General features: G+C 57.5%; 11 protein-coding genes and 1 non-coding gene across 12 annotated transcripts; 7 read left to right on the top strand and 5 right to left on the bottom strand.

Annotated features, from left to right (window-relative positions):
• Window positions 1-388: 388 nt before the first annotated feature.
• BXZ73DRAFT_74221 (uncharacterized protein) lies at window positions 389-1,544 on the bottom strand (the record flags this gene model as incomplete). The annotated part of the gene is made up of 3 exons (XM_048021993.1): window positions 389-1,190; window positions 1,240-1,499; window positions 1,521-1,544. The coding sequence occupies 3 exons, from the start codon at window positions 1,542-1,544 to the stop codon at window positions 389-391; spliced, it is 1,086 nt and encodes a 361-aa protein (XP_047882036.1).
• A 2,336-nt stretch (window positions 1,545-3,880) lies between these two features.
• BXZ73DRAFT_97264 (alpha/beta-hydrolase) lies at window positions 3,881-5,240 on the top strand (the record flags this gene model as incomplete). The annotated part of the gene is made up of 7 exons (XM_048027303.1): window positions 3,881-4,029; window positions 4,088-4,262; window positions 4,334-4,416; window positions 4,473-4,602; window positions 4,661-4,798; window positions 4,850-4,943; window positions 4,999-5,240. The coding sequence occupies 7 exons, from the start codon at window positions 3,881-3,883 to the stop codon at window positions 5,238-5,240; spliced, it is 1,011 nt and encodes a 336-aa protein (XP_047882035.1).
• A 646-nt stretch (window positions 5,241-5,886) lies between these two features.
• Window positions 5,887-8,451, top strand: BXZ73DRAFT_40337 (uncharacterized protein; the record flags this gene model as incomplete). Its single annotated transcript, XM_048018556.1, has 1 exon — window positions 5,887-8,451. The coding sequence occupies one exon, from the start codon at window positions 5,887-5,889 to the stop codon at window positions 8,449-8,451; it is 2,565 nt and encodes an 854-aa protein (XP_047882034.1).
• A 1,811-nt stretch (window positions 8,452-10,262) lies between these two features.
• BXZ73DRAFT_74219 (DLIC-domain-containing protein) lies at window positions 10,263-12,155 on the bottom strand (the record flags this gene model as incomplete). Its single annotated transcript, XM_048021992.1, has 5 exons — window positions 10,263-10,796; window positions 10,848-11,203; window positions 11,257-11,541; window positions 11,597-11,842; window positions 11,903-12,155. The coding sequence occupies 5 exons, from the start codon at window positions 12,153-12,155 to the stop codon at window positions 10,263-10,265; spliced, it is 1,674 nt and encodes a 557-aa protein (XP_047882033.1).
• A 252-nt stretch (window positions 12,156-12,407) lies between these two features.
• On the top strand, window positions 12,408-13,476 carry BXZ73DRAFT_40694 (type 2A phosphatase activator TIP41; the record flags this gene model as incomplete). Its single annotated transcript, XM_048018627.1, has 4 exons — window positions 12,408-12,733; window positions 12,783-13,047; window positions 13,097-13,264; window positions 13,321-13,476. 4 exons carry the CDS (start codon window positions 12,408-12,410, stop codon window positions 13,474-13,476), a joined length of 915 nt encoding a protein of 304 aa, XP_047882032.1.
• Window positions 13,477-13,821: 345 nt separating this feature from the next.
• Window positions 13,822-14,996, top strand: BXZ73DRAFT_40271 (RRS1-domain-containing protein; the record flags this gene model as incomplete). The annotated part of the gene is made up of 5 exons (XM_048018540.1): window positions 13,822-13,862; window positions 13,923-14,018; window positions 14,078-14,412; window positions 14,485-14,732; window positions 14,781-14,996. 5 exons carry the CDS (start codon window positions 13,822-13,824, stop codon window positions 14,994-14,996), a joined length of 936 nt encoding a protein of 311 aa, XP_047882031.1.
• Window positions 14,997-15,181: 185 nt separating this feature from the next.
• BXZ73DRAFT_87590 (cyclin-like protein) lies at window positions 15,182-16,311 on the bottom strand (the record flags this gene model as incomplete). Its single annotated transcript, XM_048024638.1, has 2 exons — window positions 15,182-16,027; window positions 16,099-16,311. The coding sequence occupies 2 exons, from the start codon at window positions 16,309-16,311 to the stop codon at window positions 15,182-15,184; spliced, it is 1,059 nt and encodes a 352-aa protein (XP_047882030.1).
• Window positions 16,312-18,451: 2,140 nt separating this feature from the next.
• BXZ73DRAFT_40127 (hepatocellular carcinoma-associated antigen 59-domain-containing protein) lies at window positions 18,452-19,620 on the top strand (the record flags this gene model as incomplete). Its single annotated transcript, XM_048018509.1, has 6 exons — window positions 18,452-18,561; window positions 18,616-18,783; window positions 18,836-18,928; window positions 18,981-19,172; window positions 19,227-19,339; window positions 19,391-19,620. The coding sequence occupies 6 exons, from the start codon at window positions 18,452-18,454 to the stop codon at window positions 19,618-19,620; spliced, it is 906 nt and encodes a 301-aa protein (XP_047882029.1).
• A 232-nt stretch (window positions 19,621-19,852) lies between these two features.
• On the bottom strand, window positions 19,853-19,937 carry BXZ73DRAFT_t20. Its single transcript has one exon. It is a non-coding gene; the product is annotated as a tRNA-Tyr (tRNA).
• A 1,171-nt stretch (window positions 19,938-21,108) lies between these two features.
• BXZ73DRAFT_87588 (phosphoadenylyl-sulfate reductase) lies at window positions 21,109-22,093 on the top strand (the record flags this gene model as incomplete). Its single annotated transcript, XM_048024637.1, has 3 exons — window positions 21,109-21,525; window positions 21,587-21,955; window positions 22,010-22,093. 3 exons carry the CDS (start codon window positions 21,109-21,111, stop codon window positions 22,091-22,093), a joined length of 870 nt encoding a protein of 289 aa, XP_047882028.1.
• Window positions 22,094-22,503: 410 nt separating this feature from the next.
• BXZ73DRAFT_97256 (ribonuclease III) lies at window positions 22,504-23,958 on the top strand (the record flags this gene model as incomplete). Its single annotated transcript, XM_048027302.1, has 8 exons — window positions 22,504-22,532; window positions 22,591-22,650; window positions 22,705-22,851; window positions 22,911-23,001; window positions 23,057-23,100; window positions 23,163-23,245; window positions 23,305-23,318; window positions 23,377-23,958. The coding sequence occupies 8 exons, from the start codon at window positions 22,504-22,506 to the stop codon at window positions 23,956-23,958; spliced, it is 1,050 nt and encodes a 349-aa protein (XP_047882027.1).
• Window positions 23,959-24,323: 365 nt separating this feature from the next.
• On the bottom strand, window positions 24,324-24,866 carry BXZ73DRAFT_97255 (uncharacterized protein; the record flags this gene model as incomplete). Its single annotated transcript, XM_048027301.1, has 2 exons — window positions 24,324-24,740; window positions 24,807-24,866. The coding sequence occupies 2 exons, from the start codon at window positions 24,864-24,866 to the stop codon at window positions 24,324-24,326; spliced, it is 477 nt and encodes a 158-aa protein (XP_047882026.1).
• Between the last annotated feature and the right edge of the window lie 288 nt (window positions 24,867-25,154).

Genomic DNA, 25,154 nt, shown 5'->3' with positions numbered 1-25,154 from the left:
GTAGCAGAAAGACGCGCTTCGGACGCGTCGCGCGGCGTCGAACCGGCGTGCTCCCCGCCGCTTGTGGCAACTCTCCTGGGCGCTGTTCCGTGAAAGTCGGAGAAAGCCGTCTTGTAATTTATTGGTTCATCTAACCATCATTCACGGCGAACGTCGTCCTGTCAAGCCTGGTCGCATCTCTTGGCCTGGATCAGGATGATATATCCGAAGGCCCGCGCCCAAACATGGAATGATAATTCGTAAAACCAGGGGTCATTCTATGTATCGTGACATGAGTCAGTGAATCAGTCAACCGTCCGTCCCAGTCGCAAGCGGCAGCAGTGGTTGACCCGTCCTCCGACTCCCGCCCCCCGCCCCTTCTGCTGCCACCCCTCGCGACCCTCCCGCATCATGCCCATCGGATCGTCTCTTTACTCTCGATGAGTTGGAGGCGCGGCGCGTCGAAACTGTTTCGGCCGTCCCCCACCGGTGATACCGCCGCGGACGCAACGCCAAGCGTGATTGCGGCAGGGTGAACGTCGTCGGTCCCCTCCACCGCCTGGCGCTCTGCGACGCGCTGCCATTGCCGTGCGGCCCGGGCCATTGCGTTCTCGGGTCCCTCCAAGCGGGCCTCCTCCCCCACCACGACAGATCGCCGGTTCGGACGAGGCGGTGGCAGTCCCGGCGCAGGGGCTCGTGCGTCGAAGCCGCGTTCGGGCTCAATTGAGGCCGACATTTCCCCGGAGCTCGCCGCATGAAGGTTGAGTTGCGTGATATAGGGGCCTTCGGAAAGATCGCGGGATCGGTTTGAATGCCCGTACCCGCCCGCTTGAAACGGCAGGGTTACGGGTCCGATGCGCTCCTTCGGGATGAAAGACTCGGAAGAGGATGCGAAGCTGAGCGGCTCGATGTCGTCCTTGCCGCCATACGGATGCAGGTCCCGATCAGCAAGGAGGTCTATGCGGTACGCGTTTCTTTGCATGACGCGTTGCCTGTGGTGGCGTAGTGTCAGATACACGGTGACCGCAGGGGCCGCCACTAAAACGAGGCCACCGAAAACTCCAATGAGGACGAGGACGACCAGGTTCGAGCTAGCGGGTGGCTGTGAGGCATGGGGGTCTTCGGAGACAGAGTCGGCCGCCCCCACAAGAGAGACTACTGGGGGCGCAGCATCTGCATCTGCTCTTTTCGAGAAGTCTTCGGAGCGGGTGCTGCAAACCGATGAGTAGGTAAAATCCGTACAAGTCGGAAGTCACATACCAATGCACTTTGCAGTCGATTGTTCCAGTTTGGTCATAGCACCTGATGCCCAGCGCATGGTTCCCACTAGGTGCGGAATCCCTACGGATGGCTATGTTGTCTTGAAGCTTCGTTTGATCTTTTAGCGGAGCGATGTCGGTCGAGGCAGTGGTTTCCGTGGCGAAAATGTGGGGATCGTGACCGCTGTTACTTTCAGGTTTGACGCAAAGGATCTTAATTTCTGCTCCACCAACGTGTCGTGAGTGTCCTACCATGCGGGGCTTCAATTAAGTGACACTCACCAGGAATTTTGTAATAGCGCACATTGGCGAAAGAACGGGTTCTGGAGAAGGCGAGGTGGGGAATATTACAGGTGGAGATGCCTTTAGTGATGGCCGCGACAGAGAGAAGGAGAAGCAGTGTACCAGGAACGACAAACCAGCCGTGCCTGGGCGTGGACGGTCGGAGAGGCGTCATACCGCTCACGCGTACTGGGACCTGAGACTCGGAGGGGGGGCAGAGAAGGCCGGGGGCAAAGTGTGCGCTCGATATGAGGGATACAAAAGTCGAAGGCGGTACCTGCTCTTGGCAAGCAACGGACAGACGTCAATCGAGAGTCAGGTCGATTGAGCGATCGAACGACAGCCACGTACAACTGACAGAGTCTAGGCCCCTCCGGTGTCAAGTAAAGGCGCCTATATACGGACATTACATTTCCGAAGAGCATGCAACTCGACCGCTCCTCATAAGCGCGATGCGGCAGCGAGAAAACTCAAAAAGCTAATATCAGCGCAGGACTGAGTAGCTGTGGGGAAGATCGGCGGAACCGAGAGACTAGGCGAATATCCCAAGAATATTCAAAACTTACAAAAACTCCGGAGGGATGTCGTCGGCCTCTCCTCAATATACGTTGGAAATGATGTCACTTGTGTGATGTCTGGGATAATAAATGAGATATGTTTTGTGCCCAGCGGACCAGTACCCTGGACACGCACCTTAAATGTCGGTCCCTTGCAGGTGCCGACAGAGCGACCTCAGCCAGATGTGATCACCCTGATAATGTGAGAGTCCGGAGAGGGTACTCCCGGTTTTTGTGGGCTAAAGCAGCGAATCGTCAGCGGATGGCCCTAAGGAAAGAACATTCCAACAGGTTCTCAGTATATCTCTGCTGCAGAGGTTTGGGACATACTTACAATCCAGCACGCCCGCATTCGACCCCATATCTCCCATCGAAAATGGTATTGCCTGTCGATTCGATAGCCACAGTAGGCTTGGCATCCCAGAGGGTCTTCGTTGTGTTGAATTCGCGTAAACCCCTGCGTTCCTGTGCTAAGGGCAGTATACGAGATGCCGCGACTAGAGAAGGTCCATGCACGTACCTAGGCCAAGGCGAGACTATATGTCGACGGCACAAGTTATTTCGCCCGCTCCGAGAGCGCGAACCGTCGCCCTAGTGCGGAAATTTGTGCAGCCCAAAAATCAAATGTGATTGTCGCGGGGCCCGTGAAGATGCAGGTGTGCTTCAACCGGCGATCAAACCACCGGAACGGATGGCTGGCCCGGGGTGGTGTTCTCGTCCTAGAAGCCGACAACAGAACCTCGTGCGGGAGTAAACGGGCCACGTCTTTTCCCCTGGGATGCTGGAAGCTCATTGAAGCTCACCTCGAACCGTCCCGTCGGCGCCTATGTTCGTTTGGGCTTCCATACAAACTGCACGAAGCTGACAAGCTCGAGACATTCAGGACTTTCCAAGACATCGAGCTGCGCGCCTGTCGGAGGGTTGTGTGAAAAGATTTGGATCAGCGTGAAACTCACGAGAAGCCGAAGTGTGGAGCGTACGCATCGAGACTAGAGCCAGGCGTGAGACATGTTCAACGAGCCGTGACATAGGGCGCACGCGAGTCGGGGATCACGCCTGCGCACATCTCGGTCGGGACCAGGCGGCAACTGCGTCCGGCGTGCACCGCAGATGTGCGATGCTCCGTGAACACATGAAGCTTGTGGCAACCCCATCGGGCGACGCATCTGAGACGGGAGCAGTCTGGACCTGGGATGGGGCAAGTAAGCACTCCCGGACTACAACGGACAGCCTGAAAACGCGTTTAGCCGTGGCAGCCGACGCTGGCGAGATCGGAGATTGAAGGCATGTGCCCGGGTGGGGTGACTCGGATGGGAGAGATTTGAAGCCCGACGCCGGAGATGGGGTCGGGCTGGGCGGCGCCCTGCGCGCCGGCTTTTGCCCGTCCGCGACAAATTCCGAGTCGCAGAGCACAGGTTCAGCCGCGGGGAGGGGCCCGCGTCCGACGCCGGACGACTGCGCGCCGGCCGGTCCAGACAGGGATGCGGAGCGGGCGCGGCAGCGCTGCAAGCAGCAGGGGCGGACGAGCGAGGGCAGCACACACGGCAGTGCACCGGAGTGAGACACGCGAGGCGAGCGCGCCCGACGTCTCGCGATCCCCGATTCCTCTTCCCGTCCAGGCGCGCGCCTCACCTGAGTTGCCGCGACAGTACACATCTCGCACCGCACGCTGGAAATCTACCCGTCTGATTGCGCCGACCTTTCTTCGGTCTTCCAATCTCCCGGCGTGGAAAAGCGCCGTATGTCATCCAGCCATATAACCAATCCCATTCCCTCCACCCAGACCACACAAACCTCCCCATCATGGACCCCACAAATCCCGCAAGCTTCAACCACCGCACCGAGCTCCTCTCCACCGGGCGCACCTACCATTTCGTGGACCAGCTCCCGGCCAACTATGACCCAGCCTCGACCATCACCCTGCTCTGTCTCCATGGTTTCCCTGACCTCTGGTGAGCACATCGCGGCGAATGCGCGACGCATAGCTTACCGGTTGGCGGTGCCTTCTAGGTATGGATGGCGCTACCTGATCAAGCCTTGGGTTAAGGCAGGCTATCGTGTCGTTGCGCCCGATCAACTCGGCTATGGAGGCTCGGACAAGCCAGAGCACGAGTCGGAGTATACGCCCAAGAAGATCGCGAACGACCATGCTGCCCTCCTCGACCTGCTCTGTATCCCCAAGGCAGTAAGTGCATCGTCAACCGTTTGTCATACGGCGTGGTACTTACCGCCGTTGTGTCCGCGCGTCCTCCACAGGTCGTGATTGGCCACGATTGGGGAAGCGTCATGGCATCGCGCCTGGCGCTCTGGCATCCAAATAGGTTGCTGGCACTGGTAATGTGAATACAAAGCGTTACAGTCGCTGTCATCGTTATGGTCTTACGCATACCTCTAGAATGTCGGTGCCATTCATTCCTCCGTCGAGACAGTACGTGTCTCTGGATCAGACTGTGGAGAAATACCCCAATTGGGGCTATCATCTCATGTTCCGAGAGCGGAGTACCAACGGCTTGGTGGAAGGAAGGGTAAGCCAGATTGAACTTCAAGTCCAACTTCATCGCTGATGCACCATTGGGGTCCTAGCTCTCTCAATTCTTCAAGCTGCTCTTTCGCAGCAAGAACGGCGACAGCAAACTAAAGGGCTGGACACTGCCTGGCGGCCTCCCTGACGTGCTGGCGACCTATGACTTTGGCGAAGACACTGGTTTCCTGACGCAGCAGGTGAGACAGCCGCGTGTATGCATCGGAGAACACGCTGCTAACCTGATTTAGGAACACAACTACTACCTCTCGCAGTATGAAAGGAGCATGAACGGTCCCTTCAACTATTATCGCACGTGGAGGCTGCGTTGGCAGGAAGAGCTAGGTAAGTGCATGTCGTTTCGTTGAACATTCGCACGCAGCTCAACTACGTTGGCCAGATGAAGCGATGCTTCGAGTTCCCCCACCAGACCTCCCGATCTTGTTGATCATCGGCGCATCGGACCCTACGTCGAACCAAGCGATTATAGGGTTCAACAAGCAACTGATGCCCCACATGCAGGTCGAACTCATCGAGCGCGTGGGGCACTGGGTTATGGTGCAGAGCAAGGACTTCATCGCAGCGGCGATTCCTCGGTTTTTGTCTGCCTCGAAACTCCGAGACCTATCGACGAAGTTGTGATTTTGAGATGTTAAAAGGGACATTGGCTGGTAGGAGGGCTCACCGATACCACGGACGGCTTGGACATGCTAGATACCTCTTTCTACCTTACAGTTGTATATTCTTGTGCTTCGGATGGGTCCCATCTCGATTGGCCTGAGCCGCTACCACTTGGCCGTACACCCTGGTGACACGTGCATGAAGTACAGTTGCGTTCGAGGTGAACTCCGACAGACGCGGTACCGAAGAAGAACAGTCATAGTGGCTGCGGTAGCCAGGATGCGGAGCGCGGAGAGCGGAGAAGCGATAGGGGGTTATCGGACATTCAACTTGGGCAGGGAAAATACAGGCGGCGACAGAAAAGTAAGAACGGACAAGGCCTGACTCGCCCTGAACAGGAGGCGCTGACAAATCGAGAGCCACTGTGTGACGGTACTGGAGTCGTGCTTGCTGTGTCTCTTGCTCTCCTCATCGCCCCTCACGACGACCAACGCATCTCCTCGCTTTCGCTGACGACCTCCTCATATCCATCTCCGTCTCTGCTGTCTTTGCAAGTCTCTCGCATCCATCGCACTCTTGTCTGTTATCTCTGTGGGTCTGATTTTCGGCAATACTGTGACTGCGCCCTGATCTCACCCACTCATCCCTGCCTTCACAGATCCCTAATATGCCTTCTGCCGTATCTGCCCCCAAGTCGTCCAAGCCCCTCGAGCGATCTTTCTCCAACCCTGTTCCCCGCCAACGTCGTGTTGTAAAGAGGAGAGGTCGGGTGAATGGCGAGTTTGGAAGCGACGATGAAATCGAGAGGGAGGTCAGGACCGACTCCGAGTCCGACGATGACCACTCCTCCGTTGATTCCGACTCAGAGTCAGAATCTTCTTCTTCCGAGCTCCGTGCCGACGCTCACTCCGAGGTCGTCACCCCAAGCACGACCCAGAGCCCCCCTCCCACCGAGCATGTCGCACCGAAAGACCCCTCTGGGAGTCACACAGGCATCTTCGCCGATGCTACGAACTGGGCCGAGATGGTAGCCGGGGAAGCTGAGAACGGCGCGGCGGACCTCCCCGTCATCGACTTTGCAGACATGGACCACAACCGCATCGAACCCCGGGCTCCATCTCCCACACCCCGCTCGAGAAAGAGCCAAAAGGCGGCGAAGAAGGCAGCAAATCGCGCGACATCCGTGCCTTCCCCTCCTGCCCCCGCTGTCAACGAACCCTATCCCGTGGCCGCTGACGACGTCGACTCGGGTGACGCTGTACCATCTGGCTCTCACGCTTCTCCCCGCTCTCCATTTCCTCCTCGCGGCCGCGGCCAGACCGCCCGCCAAGCGTACCAGCAGCGCCTTGAGACCGACCCCTCCTTTGTCCCGAGGGTGGGGGAGTTTTGGGGACACGACCACCGCCTGCTGGACAAGAATCTGCGCAGCATGAGCGGCTGGTGGCGTGGTCTGCGGGAGTCACGAGGACGAGGACGTGGTGGATTCGGCATGCGTGGCCGTGGACGCGGATTCTACCCTGGACCAGCTTCAATCAATCAGGGAGACGGTGCACCGCAGGAAGAGCAAGACGTCCCGCCCGTGGAGCGCCCCTGGACTCACGATGGATTCGAGGAGATGAAGCGGAGAGACGAGAGGCGACGTACCTTGCAAGAGCAACACTCCCAGCAGCCGCCTCACCCTGCACCGCAAAGGGGTTTCGGGTTCCGTGGCAGGGGCTTTGTCTCGGCACGCGGACGCGGTGGCTTTGCTCGCGGTGGCGGCGTCTCTCCGGGTACGTCGCAGCAACCACTCTCATCGGCCGTGTCGATGGGAGATCGTGTCTGGTACGCTCAAAAGCCGGACAAGATGTGGACCAAGCAGCACGACATTTTCCTCTACTCCGACGCTGCCACCAAGCCTCGTCCAGGCGTCGGTCCCGGAGTTCGGGTCAAGCTTCCAGGCGGCAGGGCGCCTCACATTGTTCGACTCCCTCCCCGTCCGAATGCACGGATTTCCGACCAGTCTGAGGAGCCACCCAAGGCGACGACCGATGCAGACAAGACCATCACGGTGCGGATCCCCGCCGCTGGTGGCAAGGAGAAGGCGCCCGAGCCGTTGTCAGCAATGTCGGTCGCGCGGAAGGAGCTCGCTACTACCGTCGAGGAGCTGTCAATCGAGGAAGTCTTCACTGTGCGGCCCAACGTGGTTCCGAACCGCCGCATAGACTTGTCGCTGCCCGTTGATGGCGCAGATTTGCTGACGGCGCCCACTATCCCTGTTGCCGCACCTCCCTCGATCCCCGAAGAGAGCCGGAATCCCATCGAGACGCTTACGACGCTTCCTGCCGCGGATGAGCGCTCATTGCCCAGTGCGCAGATCCAGGAGACCATTCTCCGGAACCCTCTTCCTGCCGATGAACAACCTGTGAGCTACAGCGCGGACCCCTCGCAAGAGGCTCCCCTGGTACCACCTGCTCTCCCCCCTCTGCAGACAAGTTTCTCTCCCGCTCCTCCACCGACTTCGCCGCCTTACGGTTCGCCGTACGCCTATGCCCCGGCACTGCCTCCAGGTGTAGGTTTCAACCACCAAGGCATGCCATACGAGTACGCCACTGGTCGCCCCGTATACATTCAGCCCACGCCTCCACCCATGTACACACCGCGTCCGATGATGCACGGCCATCACCCATCTCACAGCATCCCGTTCGTCCCTGCCCACCTCCGCCACCACTCCGGTGCATCTCCCGACTTCCACGCGCATCCACACACTCCTCAGACTCCGCCGATCTCCTCATTTGTGGATCCGGCGACCGGTGTTCCAATCTTCTCTCCCGCTCGCCAGACGAGCCGGGTCGAGATCCGGGCGCCGGCTGATGGTGCAGAGAGCAAGCGACCGGCATGGCCCATTCACCAGCGGAGCAACCTCTCCACGTCGGTCGCCATTGCTGCTGCCGAGGTCGCACAGCCGTTGGAGGGTCAATCCCGGCCGTCCGAGAACGCGGAGCAGCAACGCCCACCGCAGCCGCCTTCACAGCACCGTCCCACGCCCTCCATGGAGGGCCCGGTGGCCTATGCTCCGTATCCACAGCCATACTACTACCCTCCGGAGCAGTATGGCTACAACCCCTACGTGGATATGTCGCAGCCGGTCATGCATTACGACATGTATGCGCCCGAACAGCACCCTGGGCCTCCCCCACCCCCGCCCCCTCACCACCAGCATCACCCATCGCAGCCCATGGTCTTCTACTAGTCTCTCGCGCTCCCAACTTCTTGCGCCTCGTACTCGTTGGCCTCGCATCTTGCTTCATTCTGCTCTATCATGTTATGACTCGCTTGGACGGTTCACTGCCAAGTCTCTCACGTGCGCCGTTGTCACCATCCCCACTCTCACCCTCCCATCGTCTTTGCCCAATTCCTCATAGTAACATCCTCATCCCGCCATCGTTTCCCTCTCATTCTATCTCACGTTGTATCCTGTCGTCGCCGTCCACGCTCTTCTCTAGGTTTCATTATGCCCTATTGTGTTGTTTATGCCACTACTTTACTTGTGCTCTTGTCGTGTCACTATATCCTTCTCGTCGCTGCTCCCGTGACCTGCTCTCACATTCACGCTGAGTGTGCTTCGTGGCATTTGCTGGTTTATCCGTCGTAGACCACTATACATATTAGCTACCCTCGCCACGCGCCTGCGTCTTGTGGTGCTGCCAGGTACCTTGCTGTACTCACGTACGCTAGTTTATGTCTTGATCGACGATATTGCGCTCGAAGGGTGCGGAATTGGCCGACCGCTGCAAATACGAGGAGCATTGTCACCGCGAGCCGAGAGATGCGGATGGAATGCGAGCCAAGCCCATCGGAGCTCACAGGCGAGAACATGACAAGCAATTGGCCAACTGAGTATCATGCCGATTCATAAGCGTCTGAAATTCGGAAGATTACACTTGCTTCGACTAAAACACCGCCCAAGCCTGCAGCCGCGTCTTGCTCTGCCGGAGTCCTGTTGCCCGGTGGGAGCATACCTCAACCGCCCTTCGGGTCAACACGCCGGGCAGAGCACGCCGACGATCAAGCCGGAGAGAAGATCGGTCTAAGGAGGTTCCTGCGGATGTTCAGGTGGTATGGAAAGGCCAGCGGAGTAGAGGTCTCCGGCTGGGTGCTGCCAGTTGCTGCCCTTACCGCAGCTCCGAAGGCTTCGCAGAGATACTTGACGGGCGGCGAGCAGGCAATGCGGAATGCAGTGGGCGGTTGGCACCGGTCGTGCAGTGTTCCTTGTCCACTCCAGGCATTCCAGGAACAGTTTCTAGAAACCACAACAAGCGCTGTGAATACATCTAACAAGCGACGTCGAAGCCTAACGATTCGTTGACCACAGAGTTGGTTGTAAGTAGTCTATGGGTTGCACAAAAAAGTGCCAACGCCCATTCACCAGAGCCTTCGATCGGCTGAAATCGTCGTAAGAATGCAAGCGACATGGTTGATGACCGCAAGGGGAAAATGGTAGCCAGCGTTCGGATCTTGTACCATTACGTCGGTTGTGGTTGTCCGTACGTCTGAGAGCGGTTGAGAAGGGCCATTTTTCGTACCGTTGAGCGTCGGTCGGTCGGCACTACTTATACGGACAGTTCACGATTTAACATGCCATTCTAGGTAGATGGCGGTGTCGTTTGCACAAACGACGAAGGAAAATTGAGTCCGATGTGACCCGGTGTAGGAATTTGTAACTGGTGGGGCCACTCCGAACACGAGGTTGGAGGCTCTAGACGAAAAATCTGCATAGCATGGCAGTGCTGGTTAGCAATCATAGCGAGGAACAAGGAGACGCGAACAATGATTTCCGCAGCCAGCACAGTTCCCGGAGCGGAGCTGGCGCCGCGACGCCCGCACAGGTTTAACCCTCGAAAGAACGGTGGTGGACGATTAGCGCTGACCCAACGAGCTTCGGGTTCAGAACGCGCAGTGGACTTAGATACAAAGTCAGGCATCCAGACGCGGTGGGTGTCATTAATCCTATAATGTAGTGCGAAGAAGCATACAACTGTCAATACGCATGGGTACACCACCTCAACTGCTCTCGCCCGCACCGCCCTCACCATCGGGGCTTTTGGCGGCCCCCTTGTCGTCCGTGCGGTTGCGCTTGTTGATAAGGTTGTCGAAGAACGCCTTCAACGCCTGGTGTTGAGTCTGGTCGTCGGCGGAGCTGGGTGTCGCCGATAGCGGCGCGGGCGATGGTACTCCACCACGATTGAGTGCCAGTGCCGCAGCGGAGGAGGTGGGTACCGAGAGGTTGGTCGGGGCTTGCCGTGCTGGACGGGTAGTAGGGGCCTTCCTGGGAGCCGCGTCGCTGGATACGCTGGCGTTGAGCGGGTTGGCGGTCGCGGCGGTTGAACCTTCCATTTCTGTGAGCGCACGCTCGACGTTGGGCAGGTTGAAGCTGCTGCTCCCCATCGGTCCAACGATGCCCGCCATTGCGGTCTCTGCAGGATTCTTGAAGGCACCCCGAGGGTCGCGGTTTGGATTCTTCGCATTCTCGTCGTAATTTTTCGCCAGGAATGCCTGTTCTGGTGTCGGGTTGTTGAGGGGAGGGAGTGGTGGAGGCTGAAGAAGCAATAAGCCGAGATGCAAATTTCACAGCCAATTCCAACTTACTTTGCGACTGAGATCAGGAACCAGGCCAGCATACAGCGATGTTGCTCTGGGACCAGCGTCTTCGTCTGCACCGTCCAAGTCATTCTCCCAGGCCTCTCCCCACAACTTCGCGTCGAATCCTTCACGGAGAATTCCAATCTTCCCCCAACTGTCCCAGCCGGCCGGAATGACAATCCGGTCACGGTCGAGTGCATTGGGTTTGTGTTGGAAGGGGAAGGGATTGCGTGGAGGAGCGCTGACTTCACCAGCCATTGCCGGAGAAGGTGCAGGGGGTATGAACAAGCTATGCAAAGTGTATTGTCGTAGAACTTGCAGAGTAGCAGGTTGTGGCGTGGTGTAAAACAAGCTCGCCCCATCTGAGACCGACGATCAATCCAGGACACAAGGGCGAGGCATGGATCAGACGTACATTTCAAGCAGATTGCCCGGAGAACCTGCATGATACTGTCTGTGCGCTCTTCCCACTCTCCGCCTTTCCCTTTGACCATGCCACCCATACCGGAAGGCCCTGAGCCGATGACGTCGTTACCCTCGTCAATGAGGTCCGCCTTTGTGCACACGACGACGACGGGAACACCGGCGGAGTTGTGTGTAAGAGTGCCAGGACCTAAGGGTAAAACAGTGCTGGAAACAGCGGTCGTGGCAGGAATCTCTTCCGCGCTGGGCTCCGTATAATGCTGCCAGTACACCTGCACTGACATAGGGATATTCAGCTAGGACATACAGCAAGCATGAGAACAAACACTCACGTCGTTCACGATTATCTTCCTTAGCGATGTCTAATTCTCTTGAGCCATCTCCTTTGACCCACTTTTCAACCCACACAAGCCATGTCTCCAGTTCCTCTATAAATGACCAAGGTCGCGTCCAATCCAGCGTGATCATCACAAGACTGTGCGGCAAGGATGACCGTGGGGGCACAAAGTAAGGTAATAGCGCCGTGTACGCCGGGGAAGAGGATGGCACAGTGTATATAGATAATCGCGCCAGGGTATCTAAAAACGGAGATGTCTTAGGGCTTGAGGATCGTCGCAGCGTTGTGGTAGACAACATACCTTCATCTGCATCGTCCCGTACATCCGCCCAGTCGTATCCAATAGCGAAATCAGTACGCTGGTCCTCCTTAGTCTCGTCAGGTGGGGGTTTCTGCAGCAGGGCGGACACCAGGGATGATTTCCCAGACGAAGGCTCGCCGAGAAGGATCACTTGTTTGGAAGGGATGGAACGCGAAGACGAGACTGAGTCCAAGATGGACGACCAGAGATCTTGGGGAGGCGCGTCTGGAGATGAAGGTCGTGAGTTGTCCATGGCGACTTGAGATGAGAGCGCGGTGGCACGCGTTCTCCGGAAGAGAGGAGGAAAAGGGCGGACGAGAGTGGAGGTCGACGACAGCAGCGGAACTTCGGAAGTGGTCGTTGCGCGCAGGCGCCTGAGTGGCTCGCAGTACAGACCGTGTCCCGCGTCGCGTCCGCGCGTGCTTGTCCCCACCTACCGTCCACAACGGCCTGTTCAACGTGTTCTCGCTCCCACCCAGGGCGTCCGTGTGCCTTTGAGGTCATCATGGCTACTGCCGTCGCGCTTCCTGAACATCGTCTCCTCGAGTCTCCGAACTCTCGTGCTATCGAAATCGGCTGTTGGACCATCACGTCCTGTACAAATCCCATCTCGAACGCTGGCCAATGTGACGCACTACAAGCCGCGATCGGGGGCATCCCGCTCCCTGAAATGACTTTTGGAAGCAACTCGCTGGAGCTGGAACACCGCGAGAGTGGATGGAAGTACTCGTTCAGTACAGAAGAAGCACTGAGAAGCGTGCGGAATGGTGAGCTGCAGGAAGGAGATGGAGCCGTAAAGGTGGGGTACGCTGATGCATGGCTAAGGAGTCGGTGAGTCTTGAGCCACCTGCAATGGTTTCCTAACTCACGCTTTGACCAGAACGGGTGCTTTGAGCCAGATTCCGATGCCCAAGACTGTTCCCACCAAGGTGTTCGATTGGACATACACATCTCTATATCCTGGTCACGCACGTCTGTCATCCAGCAAGACGATTGTGTGGAACCCTGCGGAGCGTAATAATCCCAAGCATACCATACCCATGGCCGAATTGACTCGCCATGACCCCATCCTCTTCTATGCCGAGATCCCGTTGTATGAAGACGAGCTGCACGACAACGGCGCGGCACATCTCATTGTCCGAATCGTACGTTGTGTCACCAACTTGACGATGCGCGACTTACGACTAGTATTAGCGTGTTATGCCTACGTGCATATTCATACTCCAGCGATTCACTCTCCGGGTGGATGGCGTCCTGTTTCGAGCATACGATACCCGCATATATCATTCCTTTTCGTCGTCACCACCATTGGTTGTACGCGAGACGAGTGGATGGGAAGCCCCTTACGAACGCGTGAAAGTGGTACGTACTGGCTGTCACTTCCCTGACAAATTCCACTCATACAGACTGCCATATAGCGGCTGCCGACACGAGACGATCTGACACCATTGACCGATCCTATGTGGATCTCGAAAATCTTGTCTGAGATACCGAACGAAATCTCACAGGAGATCGGTGCGGGAACGAAATGGAAGGGTCTTAGAACTAGCACGGAGGTTGCGACACTGCTCTGACTGCAGCGCGATGGCAAGTAGTATTCTCCGCTCGCACGTATTGACTGATGCTTATGCTTCTACAGCTCCAGCGCTGAGAGTTGACTGTCAGAGACGAAATCAGTGCCGAGCATCAGTTAGATGTATTATCACGCACGCCTATGTATAGAACAGATCCAAGGAGCGCTTTTATGTGTTTGAGTGCCCAAGAGCAGTTGCTACTACATAACTCTAGATCTTTGCTCGAGGAGTACTACTAGTAGACGCCGCATGTGATCGAGATTCGAGAATTTGTGCGCACCGGCGCTTCCGCCACTTCGCCCATTACCTCTCCCTCCTTCTTTACCATTCATTCGTTCCCTCAGCATGGATGTATCCGACATCCTTGCAGCTCATGAAGCAAAAAAGTGCGCACCTCCGACTCTCACGACACTTCTGTGGCAACGCTCATTGTAACCTCCCCGCAGAAAAGCGGTAGTGGTGGAGAAGGACATTCCACTTGAGGTCGACACCGGCTTCTTGACAGTGACAGACACAAATCCTGTGGATTCGGAAAGTTACGAGTTAGTTCCCGACCATTTGAGATGCTCAAGTCCTGATCTCTCATGACACACCTATTCAGAGTAGACCTTGAGGAGTATCTCATGTCCACTGCGCGAGATGGTGCACAAACCCTTCTCGCGTCTCTTTTCTCTCTCCCGACAACATCCACGGACGATGGCCCCCTCGCACAACTTCCCCCGCCAACAACACAGTTGCCCCGAGCGAAACCACTGCCCAAGCCCAAGCCGCCCACCAAATGGGAGCAGTTCGCGAAGGCGAAGGGCATCCAAAAGACCCGCAGGGACAAGAAGGTCTGGGATGAGGAGAAGCAGGAGTGGGTCAACCGGTGGGGCTGGAAGGGCGCAAACAAGGACAAGGAGGTCCAGTGGGCTACCGAAGTCCCTGCAAATGCGGGTATGTCTTTCCCTGCACACCCTTTCTCGCACATCGTGCGGCCCATCCGGTGCAATTCATAATCCCGCCTAGATCCCGACTTCGATCCCGCAAAAATTGCTCGAACTGAGCGCAAGGCCCGGGTCGCGAAGAACGAGAGGCAGCACCTGCAGAACCTTGCCCGCACGGAGGCTCACGCGGGGGCTTCGAGCGCAAACGCCGCGGACAAGAAGCAATACATTGACCGGACGCTCGCCGTCACGCGGGCAAGTACCGCGAGCATGGGCAAATTTGATCGGACCCTCGAGGGCGAGAAGAAGCTGAAGGGGATCAAGCGGAAGGTACGCCTCTGCGAGCTCCGTCGTGGCTGCCGTCTGATGTTATTTCAGTTTGAGCCTACTGAAACTTCGGCGGAGAACGAGAAGTCACAAAACCTCGCGATTCTGTCCAAGTTGGACAAGAACCCATCCGCTAAGAAATCCCGCACGGGTGAATCTAGCGGCAACGATGTACTAAACGTGAGGAAAGCTATCCGGTCGGCCAGCAGGGGCAGGGGTAGCGCGGCTCTTGCGAGGGGAGGGTCGAAGTCGAGGGGTAAACGTTGACATACAACTGTAATGTTTTCCCTCTACACTCTGTTCGCCATTGGTCTGTTGACATCGTGTATCAACATTGTCCGAGTGATAATCCATAAGGCAATGTCATTGTGATCTACATAAACATACAACGAGTGAGGCATATTACGAGTCTTACGACCCGCGACAAAGTAGGTTACAGTAAATGTCCCAATCTACTTCGACCCACTCTCAACTGGCAGCCTGTCCAGCCTAGCCTTCCCGTCCTTGATCCACTCCTCCTTCACCAGCCTCACACGCTCAGCGTAGTACAACCGGTAAACCAGCTTAATCGTACCCTCGCTGACCCCTGCGACCTCACTGATCTGCCGTACAGTCTTCGGCTTGTCCAAGAGACAGCACGTGAAGTAGATCGCACCACCAGCGATGGAAACGGGAGAACGGCCATCGGCGATGCCTAGTTCGCGAGCCTTTATAATGATGTCGGCGCAGATGGGTTGCACGTTAACAGGGAGGTCGAGGTGGTTGCAGTACCGAACCAGAAGGTCCTCGGCACCGGTGGTGGCGTTGGGAGTGTGGGCATGGCGGGTGTCTTGGGACGCGCCTGGGGTCAAGTTGAAGGCTTGTTCAAGAGCCTTGTAGCACTGTCCAAGCGTCTTCTTGCTGACATGGGTGAGATTGCAAATCTCCCGGAAGGTACGGGGGACATGCGCCTGACGACAGGCGATGAAGATGCAAGCGGCGATGACTGCATCGAGGGGCTTCCCACGAAGGAGTTTCTCCTCATCGGAACGCTTGTAGAGCTGTTTCGCGATGTCGGAAATGGTTTTGGGGAGGGAGAATGTCTCACACCAGTGTGAGATCTGGCGGAAGGCCTCGAGGAGGTTGCGCTCGGCACTCGCACCCTTGGCACGGTGGTTCGCGCGCTGTAGCTCCTTCGCTAGACCTGAGCCACCATCCTTGAAGGAGATGTTCGTGTCCAGCTGCTCCATGCCATCCATGAGGGGATCCGATGCCGCACCCACACGGGATGGATCATCGCCCTCGTCGTTCGCGAACGTCTACATACGAGGTCAGGCGAGCACATTCACTGGGAAGTTAGGGAACGGGATGATGACAAGCGGACACTTACCCTCCACTCGCTCCTCGTGTCGACAATCCTATCGCCCAATACCAGCCCACATGTGCCACAGACAAGGTCGCCGCTGCTGAATTCCTCGACAATGTTGGGGTTTGGGTCCCTACACTCGGGGCAAATGAGACGAACAGCGAGATCGGGGCCGAAAGTAGGCGCGGCGACCTTTTGCAGAGGCTGGGCGAGAGGGAATGGCTGAGCGTATGCCATGGCAGATGTGGGCTATCGGCGCGATAGGAGTCGGTGAGGGTGGGGGGCTGGGTTCGGGGTAGAGAGGGGTGAATGAATTCAGAACACCGGATGGATGTCAACAGCCTAGTTGTCTGGAGCTCGCTAGAATCATCGTAGCCCTCGAAGGATGCGTAATAACGTACCGCTACTCAAAACCAAGCTCAGACGACGGGACGACCTTGGAGGTTCGATTCGGCGGTGAAGATGGTGATGGTAGACGACAAGGAGGGTTGGGCGTGTCCCACAGACACGGTGGGATATTATCCACAACTGGGTTTATTGGCGGAAAATATGAGTTAGAAATTGATCCAGCCAATCAAAAGCCACGTCGGCGTCTCTTAAGGTCTTATCCTCTCAGCCACCCTTGTAGTACTGTACCATTGTCTTCCTCCTTCATCACCATGGGCAAGTGGTCAGTTCAACTCGCACATCGCCCTCAGTTCTCCCAACGCACCGATTTCTTACCCAACCATCAGGACGCTCGAGTATCACGATGAAGTACTCCGGAATAAGGTCAAAAATATGGTGTATGTGCTTTCCTCACAGTTCCCGTGGCCCCTCTTTTCTAGTCTAATGAGCTCTTCCAGGCAGGGCGCCATACAACGCATGAAGGCCGAAAAGGAAGAAAACTTGATAACTTACGAAGCGTTTGTCGAAGATCTTGACGAGGGAGACTCCTTCACGACCTCTATGCTTGACATCCTCGTCAGGGTGAGTGGCCAGGTCTGCTGCTGCGTCTTTTTTGTCGAGCATGTCCAATCCAGGAGTTGGCGGAACGTCGGACGCGCCCGAACCCTCCAGATCGCCGTCTCATCTCCGAACGGACCGCGAAGACACTACGGATGCAGGCCGAACCTCACCAAGTCTACCGCGGTAGCTACAGTTCCGTGAGAAGTTCTCGTCGCTACGCCCCAATGCCCCGCTTGCGTCCATACAGCCCTTTCCGCGAAATTCTCTCGGAGTCCGAAGCAGACGAAGAGTATGGCACCATGCTGGGGAGTGGTGCGCCTCTCGAAGGCGCGCGGCTCAATACAGAGTTGTATGATGCCTACACGACCGCCTACGAGCCAACATCCTTTGTAGGACCAAGCGCAGACCGAGCAGGTGCCTCTCCACCATCCCCAGACCGTTGGCTAGGAAGCCCTCCCCCTAGACCGACTTCAGGCGGTCGCTCCTCCACGATATGGACTGGACTAGGTGGCCCCGGATCGACAACCTTGGCGAGAACTTCCACTCTACGCCGATCGGTCCGGCCACGTCCCGAACTTACGGAGTTCAGTTCCTTTACTAGTCGTCAACGCTCGTTGATTCGACAGAGGAATGCGGCGAGTGCCGCCGCAGAGTCCTCAGAGTCGGCAGGCCCCTCCCGGACCTCGGAAAATGCGAGGTCAACGGACAGCTCCGCAGAAACCACACTCGGACGGACCATCAATCTGCAATCATTTCTATCGCATCGCCATGCCACGCTTTCGGGCTCTCCCACCCCGCTACAATCCCACGAATCAAGCACTTCACGGCCAAGCTCGGCGCAGACGTGGTACTCCCTGACCGCGTCCGCTCAGCCCGAAACAATGTCCCTCAGTGCACTCTCTAGAAGATCGAGCACGACGGACCTCAACGATGACCGGCGGCAAGTCATAGCTCCCCGCCTGCGACGAGGCGGGTTGCGGCCACCTGAATGGCTTTCACTTCGCCCACGATCTCCGGGAGCTGAGGGCTCCTCGTTACGTCGCGCACTATCCACCGACGTTTCGCATGATACGCCTGCGTCTGTTTCTACCACGTCGTTGTCACCAAACACTCAGCCTCATCCAGATATACATACGTCACTTGTTGATGCCCGGCCATCATCCCCGCTGACTTAGTTAAGGACTCTTGGGTCTTGTAGATTATTGTCTTTGATACAGTAGCACTACGCAGATTGCCTTGTTTTATGCCATGCCATACCTGGTGGCCACCGCGCCGAGATATTCTGCTTGAAGTTTAGCCCGGTGACAGTTGAAGAGCTCCATGAATTGTACATGTGGGAACGAATCCCACATCCGGGCGTCTAACAGAGTGTCCGAGTAACTCGGGCTGGTGTCTGCTTGCCACAGCTTGACCCTCTCTCTCGCGCACCATGTTCAAAAAGCGTTCTCGCCCACAACCTCGCGCACGCAAAGCGCCGGCAGAAGACGACGAACATTCTGACTCTCGTGAAGAGGCTCAGCAAGAAGTGGAGAAGCTAGAGTGCGTCCTTGAAACTGCTCCGCTCGTGACCTTCCTGACCGAGGTTCCGTTTAGTGTAGCTGAGCTCATAGAACTGAGAAAGCTCCGGAAGGCGCGCGAGGGGATCAATGTAGCGAAGCTCTCGACAGGAGACACCAAGAAAAAGCGGAAACGTCCAAAGGAGGAGGAAGAGGTCGCGTACGGGCTGCAACCTGGCGCGCCCACGCACGACGATGACGACGAGTGAGCAGCGTCTTCGCTGAGATCCTCCTGCGACAGAGTCTCACATCTTCAGGGACGCGGAGGATGCGGAGACCAAGACGAGAAAGGTGGTGCGCGCGAACAACTTCACACAGCAGACGAACGCGCTGGATGTGGACAAGCATATGTGCGTGCGTTCCGTCTCGCGACGTTCCCCCTTCGTCTCAAGCGCGTACCAGGATGGCGTACATAGAGGAGAATATGAAGGCGCGAAGAGGTACTACAGAGAAGGAGGAAGAGGAGAGCGGACCGGCGGACCCGTACGCGGAGCTGTTCCGCCTGAACAAGACCGACAAGAAGGAAGAGGAGGGCAACGTGACGAACAGTCTCGCCATGTTGACCGCCATCCCAGAGGTGGATCTTGGTATGGAGTGAGTGAGCCTGTTGTCGGCGTACATTGCAGTAGTTGATCCCCTCTACCTCAGCACTCGTCTCAAGAATATCGAGGAGACCGAGAAGGCGAAGCGTCAAATGTCCGAGGCCCGGAGGGAGCGCACGGGGCATGCACACGATGAGGCACATCTGGCTGCGGCCCGCTGTGCGTTCTTTCGCGTGGAAAACAAGCTCACGAGCTGACTCCATACCCCAGTCTACAGGCCGAACCTCAAGGCAAAATCTGATGCAGATATCATACGGGACGCCAAGCTGGAGGCGATGGGTCTGCGCCCCGAAGACCACGAACATCGTCGGGGCAACTCAGAGAGGGCACAAATGGCCACGGACGAGATTGTGCGCCGCACTGTGTGTCTACTTTCACGAGAATCGTCTAATTTCTTTTCGCAGGTCATGGAGCGTTTCAAGAAGAGGATGCGGAAGTGAAAGCAGACGATGATTCCGTAACTTGATCCAGGATGTTTGTATACTACACGGAAGGGGGAACCCATTGCGTTTAAATATATGTGGTCTCGTGCGTCGTATGCTTGTCAAGTGCATATGCAAACTTCAGTAACTTTCCTGTTAGTTCTCGCAAAACAATCCGTCGAACCCGGCGTGCGTCCTAACCATATGTGGTGCGTTCCTACTCATCTTCCTTGCGGAAGGAAAAAGAGCATCCCCTGAACCAGGATCGAACTAGTGACCTTGAGATGATAGGTTTCCATTACAGTCTCACGCTCTTCCAACTGAGCTATCAGGGGATTTACCTTGAGGAGTGTCAGCAATTACTGACCCCCGCTACCCCAACGCGCCGGGGCCTTGCTCTTTTCGCCACCTTCCTCCTAACCAACGCGTTTCGTCCTCATCCCTCCGTCACCCGTTCAGGCCATGCACAAATACCCACTTCCTGACGACGCCCTCTCCTCACTCAATCACCACCTCGAGGAGTCGGGATGGACGTCGCTGGCCCCTCAAGTGGGCCGACCCTAGAGGAGCACGTCCTCTCTGTCTTTCTCTCCTCCATATATGCGTATGTATGTGCTCGAGATGACGTGACACAATTCTGTGCACTGTGTAAAATAGTATCCATCGCAGTCTCGCGCTCTTCCAACTGACCTATCAAAGGCTTGCGGTGCTCCACTCAAGTTTGTGTCATCAGAAAATGACCAACTGGAGTCGCACGCACCGTAGACGTTTGTACGGCGTGGACCCCCATGACCGCTATGGTTTTCAAGAGGCTCTGTCCGGCTCGTTGGTGAGTGTTCGATTCAAGTTGTCACAACCGTGAGGAAACCAAGCACTGTACCATACTGCTCTCCTGTGAACTCGGTCTGGTTCCGTTATGAAGCCGACAGAGAGCATAGTCGCATGAGCAGAATGACGGCCAAAATTTGCAATCTGAGCTTTCTAACCTCTGTGTATCTTCCGCGTGTTTAACTGACTCCTTCTGCCCAGATTTAATTGTGAAACGTTCCAAGTAGTTGTCGAGTTGAGTTTGACCGAGGTCATCGGGCTCTGCACACGATCGTGTTACACCAACGTGACCATTGCACTGAACTGAGTAATATACAAGAGCATGTGACAAGTCTCTGTGCTTAGCAGTGTGGCTACATTGCCTCCCAAGGCAGCCTAACAACAGCTCTGTGACTGGTTGTCCGCGCGGGAAGTAGCCTTGCTGTGTAGGTATTCCAAATGCTGCCCGGACAGAGCTTGAATCTTCGCGAGGGGCGATTGGCTGGCGGGGCGCTGCGTGACGTGCTGAATCATGCCCAAAGTCACTCGCCCGGCGTGATGATGTCGCGATGGTGTCGACCACTCTCCGTGCGCCCATTCCGCCTCCGCGGCCGTCTTATATCCTGCTCTCGCCCGCCATGCAACTCTGCACTTCACGCTCTCCTGCACGACCTCCGCACCTACCCTACCATCACCACAATGGCTCCCCCCGCCGCCGAGAAGCCCACATTCGAGAAGCCTCTTTCTCTCCCCATCGCTCCGGAAGAGCTCGAGCGGATAAACGCGTACCTTCGCGACCAGACACCTGAAGACATCCTCGCATGGGCCGTCGAGCACATCCCGGGTCTCTTCCAGACGACCGCGTTCGGTCTCACCGGGCTCGTCGCCATTGACATGCTCTCCAAAAGCACACAAAACCCTCCTCCCCTCATCTTCGTCGACACCCTCTATCACTTCCCGGAAACCTACGAGCTCGTGGAAGACGTCAAGAAGCAGTACAGTCGGGACGTTGCCGTCTACAAGCCCAAGGACTGCGAGACGGCCGCGGACTTCGAGAAGAAGTACGGGGAGAAGCTCTGGGAGGAGGACGAGACCACCTACGACTACCTCGTGAAGGTACGCCTCCCCGCGGCGTTTCCCTGGAAGCCCCAATGCTGACAGCCGTTCCCCACGACAGGTCGAGCCCGCGCGCCGGGCATACGAGGAGCTTGGGGTGAAGGCAGTCATCACCGGTCGCCGTGCATCGCAGGGTGCGGACCGTGCGAACCTGCAGCCGCTCGAGGTGGACAACACCGGGCTCGTAAAGCTCAACCCGCTCTTCGCGTGGACGTTCCCGTTCGTGGAGTGGTACGTCTCGAGCAACAAGGTGCCGCGCAACAAGCTCCTCGACCAGGGCTACCGGAGCATCGGCGACTGGCACTCGACCGTCAAGAGCGGGGAGGGCGACACCGGCGAGCGTGCGGGCCGCTGGGCGGGCAAAAAGGAGAAGACGGAGTGCGGTCTGCACGTCGACTACTTCAAGCTCAAGGAGGAGGCTGAGAAGAAGGTGTGCACGTTTCGTTCGCTCTCCCTATGACTGTTGCTCAATCTCGTCTTCCAGATTGCGGAGAAACAGGCTACGGAGGCCGCCCAGGCATCGACGGAGCCCGTGACAGCAGCTGCTGTGGTTGAGGCGACTGCATGAGTTCCTTTGGGCTTCTGAGCTGTGTCGTTAGAGGTAGAAGTCTCGGCCATGTATCAGTCTGTGTATCTTATGCTTATTACGAGTTCCCGGCTACGGTGCTGTTCCGGGTGTGTCGTCTCCACTCTTCCCTGCAGGCCCTTTTCATTGGCGGGCGGGTCATGTCGTAAGACAGGCACCGGTGCCGCGAAGGGACGTCGGATGGGGCAGAGACACAGCCGGCGCGGGTGGTGGGCGCGCCTCGTTGCCCGAAAGTTGTCTCTCAGCTCACGCTCAGCTTCTCTCTGCCGTGCCCATCCAAGTCCCGACGAAGCTCCGCCATATGTCGACTGCACCCATCTATATAGTCCTCGAGCGCGTGAGGAACGCAAGGCGGCGTCTTCCCCGCACCCCCCAGACTCGCCGTCTGCCTCATGCCAGACCCAGAGTTCAAAAGCAGGTTGTGAGTGCACCTCGAACCGCGCTCGCCGTCACGATCGTCCTGACACACGTCCCTACAGTCTCAAAGTGCGCGATGGTGCGCTGCAGAAGGCGCTGCCCAGTGGACGGGCCCCGCTGAAGTAGGTGCATGATCACTGGCCGTGCTGCCGTCTTGCTAAGCGTGGCTCCGCCAGGCCCAACTTCCCGGATGGATTCCCTGAGCTCCCGGAGATCCACTTGGAGGTGCTGCGAGCCCAGGTTTTCACCCACCGGAGCTTCTACGCGAGGCCGACCCATGTCTTCGAGGACTTACCCGACGACCCAAGTCCGGACAACGAGGTGTCCGTGTCCGTTTCTCAGACGTTTCGTCGTGATACCTGACATATGGTGTTCATTACAGGCTCGAGCATCTCGGCGACTCCGTTCTCAGTCTCTCGGTGACGGGCTTGATGAGAGAGGTGTTTCCCCGCGTGCGGGTCGGACCGTCTACTGTACGTAGCTATGGCCCTCGCAACCTTCTCCAGCTCACCAGCCGCAAACACCCAGAAAATCCGCGCCCTGGTTGTAGGAAACCCCACGCTTGCTTCCATGTGAGTACGTCCCTGTGACTCGGCCAAGACTCCTGTTCACTCAGCAATCCTGTCGTTGGCAGCTCCGTGATATATCGCCTGCCAGAACGCCTGCGAATGCATCCAGCGCAGGCGATGACCTTGCGTGCATCCATGAATGTCCAAGGTATGTACACACCGATACCTCGAATGTTGCATTTGACTGAACTACCACTCTTCATCCAGCCGATCTCTTCGAGGTAAGATTGTTCTCCTACTGTTGCCAATGTCCCAACCCCTCATCATCATTCGCTATAGTCGTTCGTCGGTGGCCTTTACCTGGACCGCGGCCTCGAGGTCGTCAGGTCCTGGCTGGACCCGCTGTTCCGCCCCTACATCGTCGAAGCTTACCGTGTCGTCCGGGTACAGCACGGCCTCTCTCCCGACCCCGCGCCCTACGTACCGCGGCCCCCTCCGACGCCCGGGTCCCCCTCCACCTCGGACATCAGTGATGCCGACCCAAGCCCTCAACCCGGAACGCCAGGGCCGTGGCCCAGCCCGCCCCCATCTGGCGGCATGGCGAACGTCGGGCACCTGTCGCTCTTCAACCAGTACATCCAGCAGCAGTACAAGAACGTGCAGTGGCTGTACTCCGACAGCGTCGGGGAGGGCACGCTCACGACCCCGATCTGGGTCGTGCGCGCGATGATCGACGGCGAGTGCGTCGGGCGCGGGCGCGGGAGCACGAAGAAGGCCGCGCGCAACGAGGCCGCGAAGGAGGGCCTGGTGTACCTTGGGGTGTATGTTCCGTACGTCGCCCAGCCTCTTTCTCCGACGCGGCTTGCGGCGGGACTCAAGACTGAAGTCCACAGACAGACCGAAGGGCAAGCTATCGCTTGAGCCCTGGCACCTTGTCTCCAGACTCGCGCTGGATGCGCGCAGCAGACTGTGCTCGCCATCCCGCTCAGGTGTGCAGTCGATGTGCCAGGTTTCGCTCGGGCGGATGTTCATCCCTAGGACTCGCAAGACACTACCCCACGGACAGAGGTGGTACGGCGTCGTCCACCTACTCGGATCTATATGCAAGCGCAGTGCCCACAGGCTGTGATCGGACTCACTGGATATGTATTGTTGCATCTTGCTCTCCCGTTTCGTAGTATTTGCTCTGTACATCACGTCGTTGAAGATCGAGAGTCGAATGTAGTGCATTATCCATGAGTACAATATGTAGAAAAGACCAAGAGAGTACTTTCGGAACCAGCAGCCTACTCGCCGCGCCTTTCCCCAAGCCACCCGATGTTGTCCACCGGGGGCGCGCCCCAGAGGAAGCTCCCGGTGCTTGGATCCAATATCCGTGGATGACGGTCCCCGAGCCACGCATAGAGCACCCCTCGCTTCTTCCCGACGATCGCAGGGGGAGAGGGGATAGATTTTGGTGACGATGGGGTCTCTTTGGGAGCGGCGGCCGCTACCGCGGAGCCCTCTCCTCCCGCCGCGTCCTGGGCTCTTGAGCCAGCGAGGAGGACGCGCGCCTCCTCGTCCACATCGTCGAATACGTCCTGCTTGACCGCGCTCATCGAGTAGGCGTACACGCCGACGGCGAAGCCGGTGAGCAAGAGGCCGGTGAGGGCGTTGCGCAGCCGGAAAGGCTCGCGCGCACGCTTGAGGCCCGGGGACATCAACTGCAGGCAGCCACATGGGGGCGCAGGGTGAGAGACCGGCCGAGGAACAGGACGCGGCGCACGTACGTTGTTCGGACGGTAGGACGCGCGGGCAGCTTTGGCATTGACGTACTGCGTCTCCTCCATAGTGGGCACGCGCAGGGACGGCGCAGGGATAGCGAGGGGACGGTGGCAGGAGGCAAGATGTGTGCTGCTCGCGTTCTCTCAGGCTCTCGGCGCGAAGTCGAGACTGGTCGGGCTCCTGCGGGCCGCCCGGACTGTGCGCACTCTGCCTGGCTCAGACCCTTGTGTGCGCACCGACATCGTGTACAGGCAGCGCAGCAAACAGCTATCAGGCCAATGGTAGGTATGCCATTTCGGCGGATGAGCTACAACCACACCATGCTGTCTAGAACGCCGGAAGATTTCGGAAGG

Source organism: Epithele typhae (genome assembly GCF_022376455.1).
Source record: "Epithele typhae strain CBS 203.58 chromosome Unknown BXZ73scaffold_4, whole genome shotgun sequence".
Lineage (NCBI taxonomy): Eukaryota > Fungi > Basidiomycota > Agaricomycetes > Polyporales > Epitheliaceae > Epithele > Epithele typhae.
This window is presented reverse-complemented; position numbering and strand designations above follow the sequence as displayed.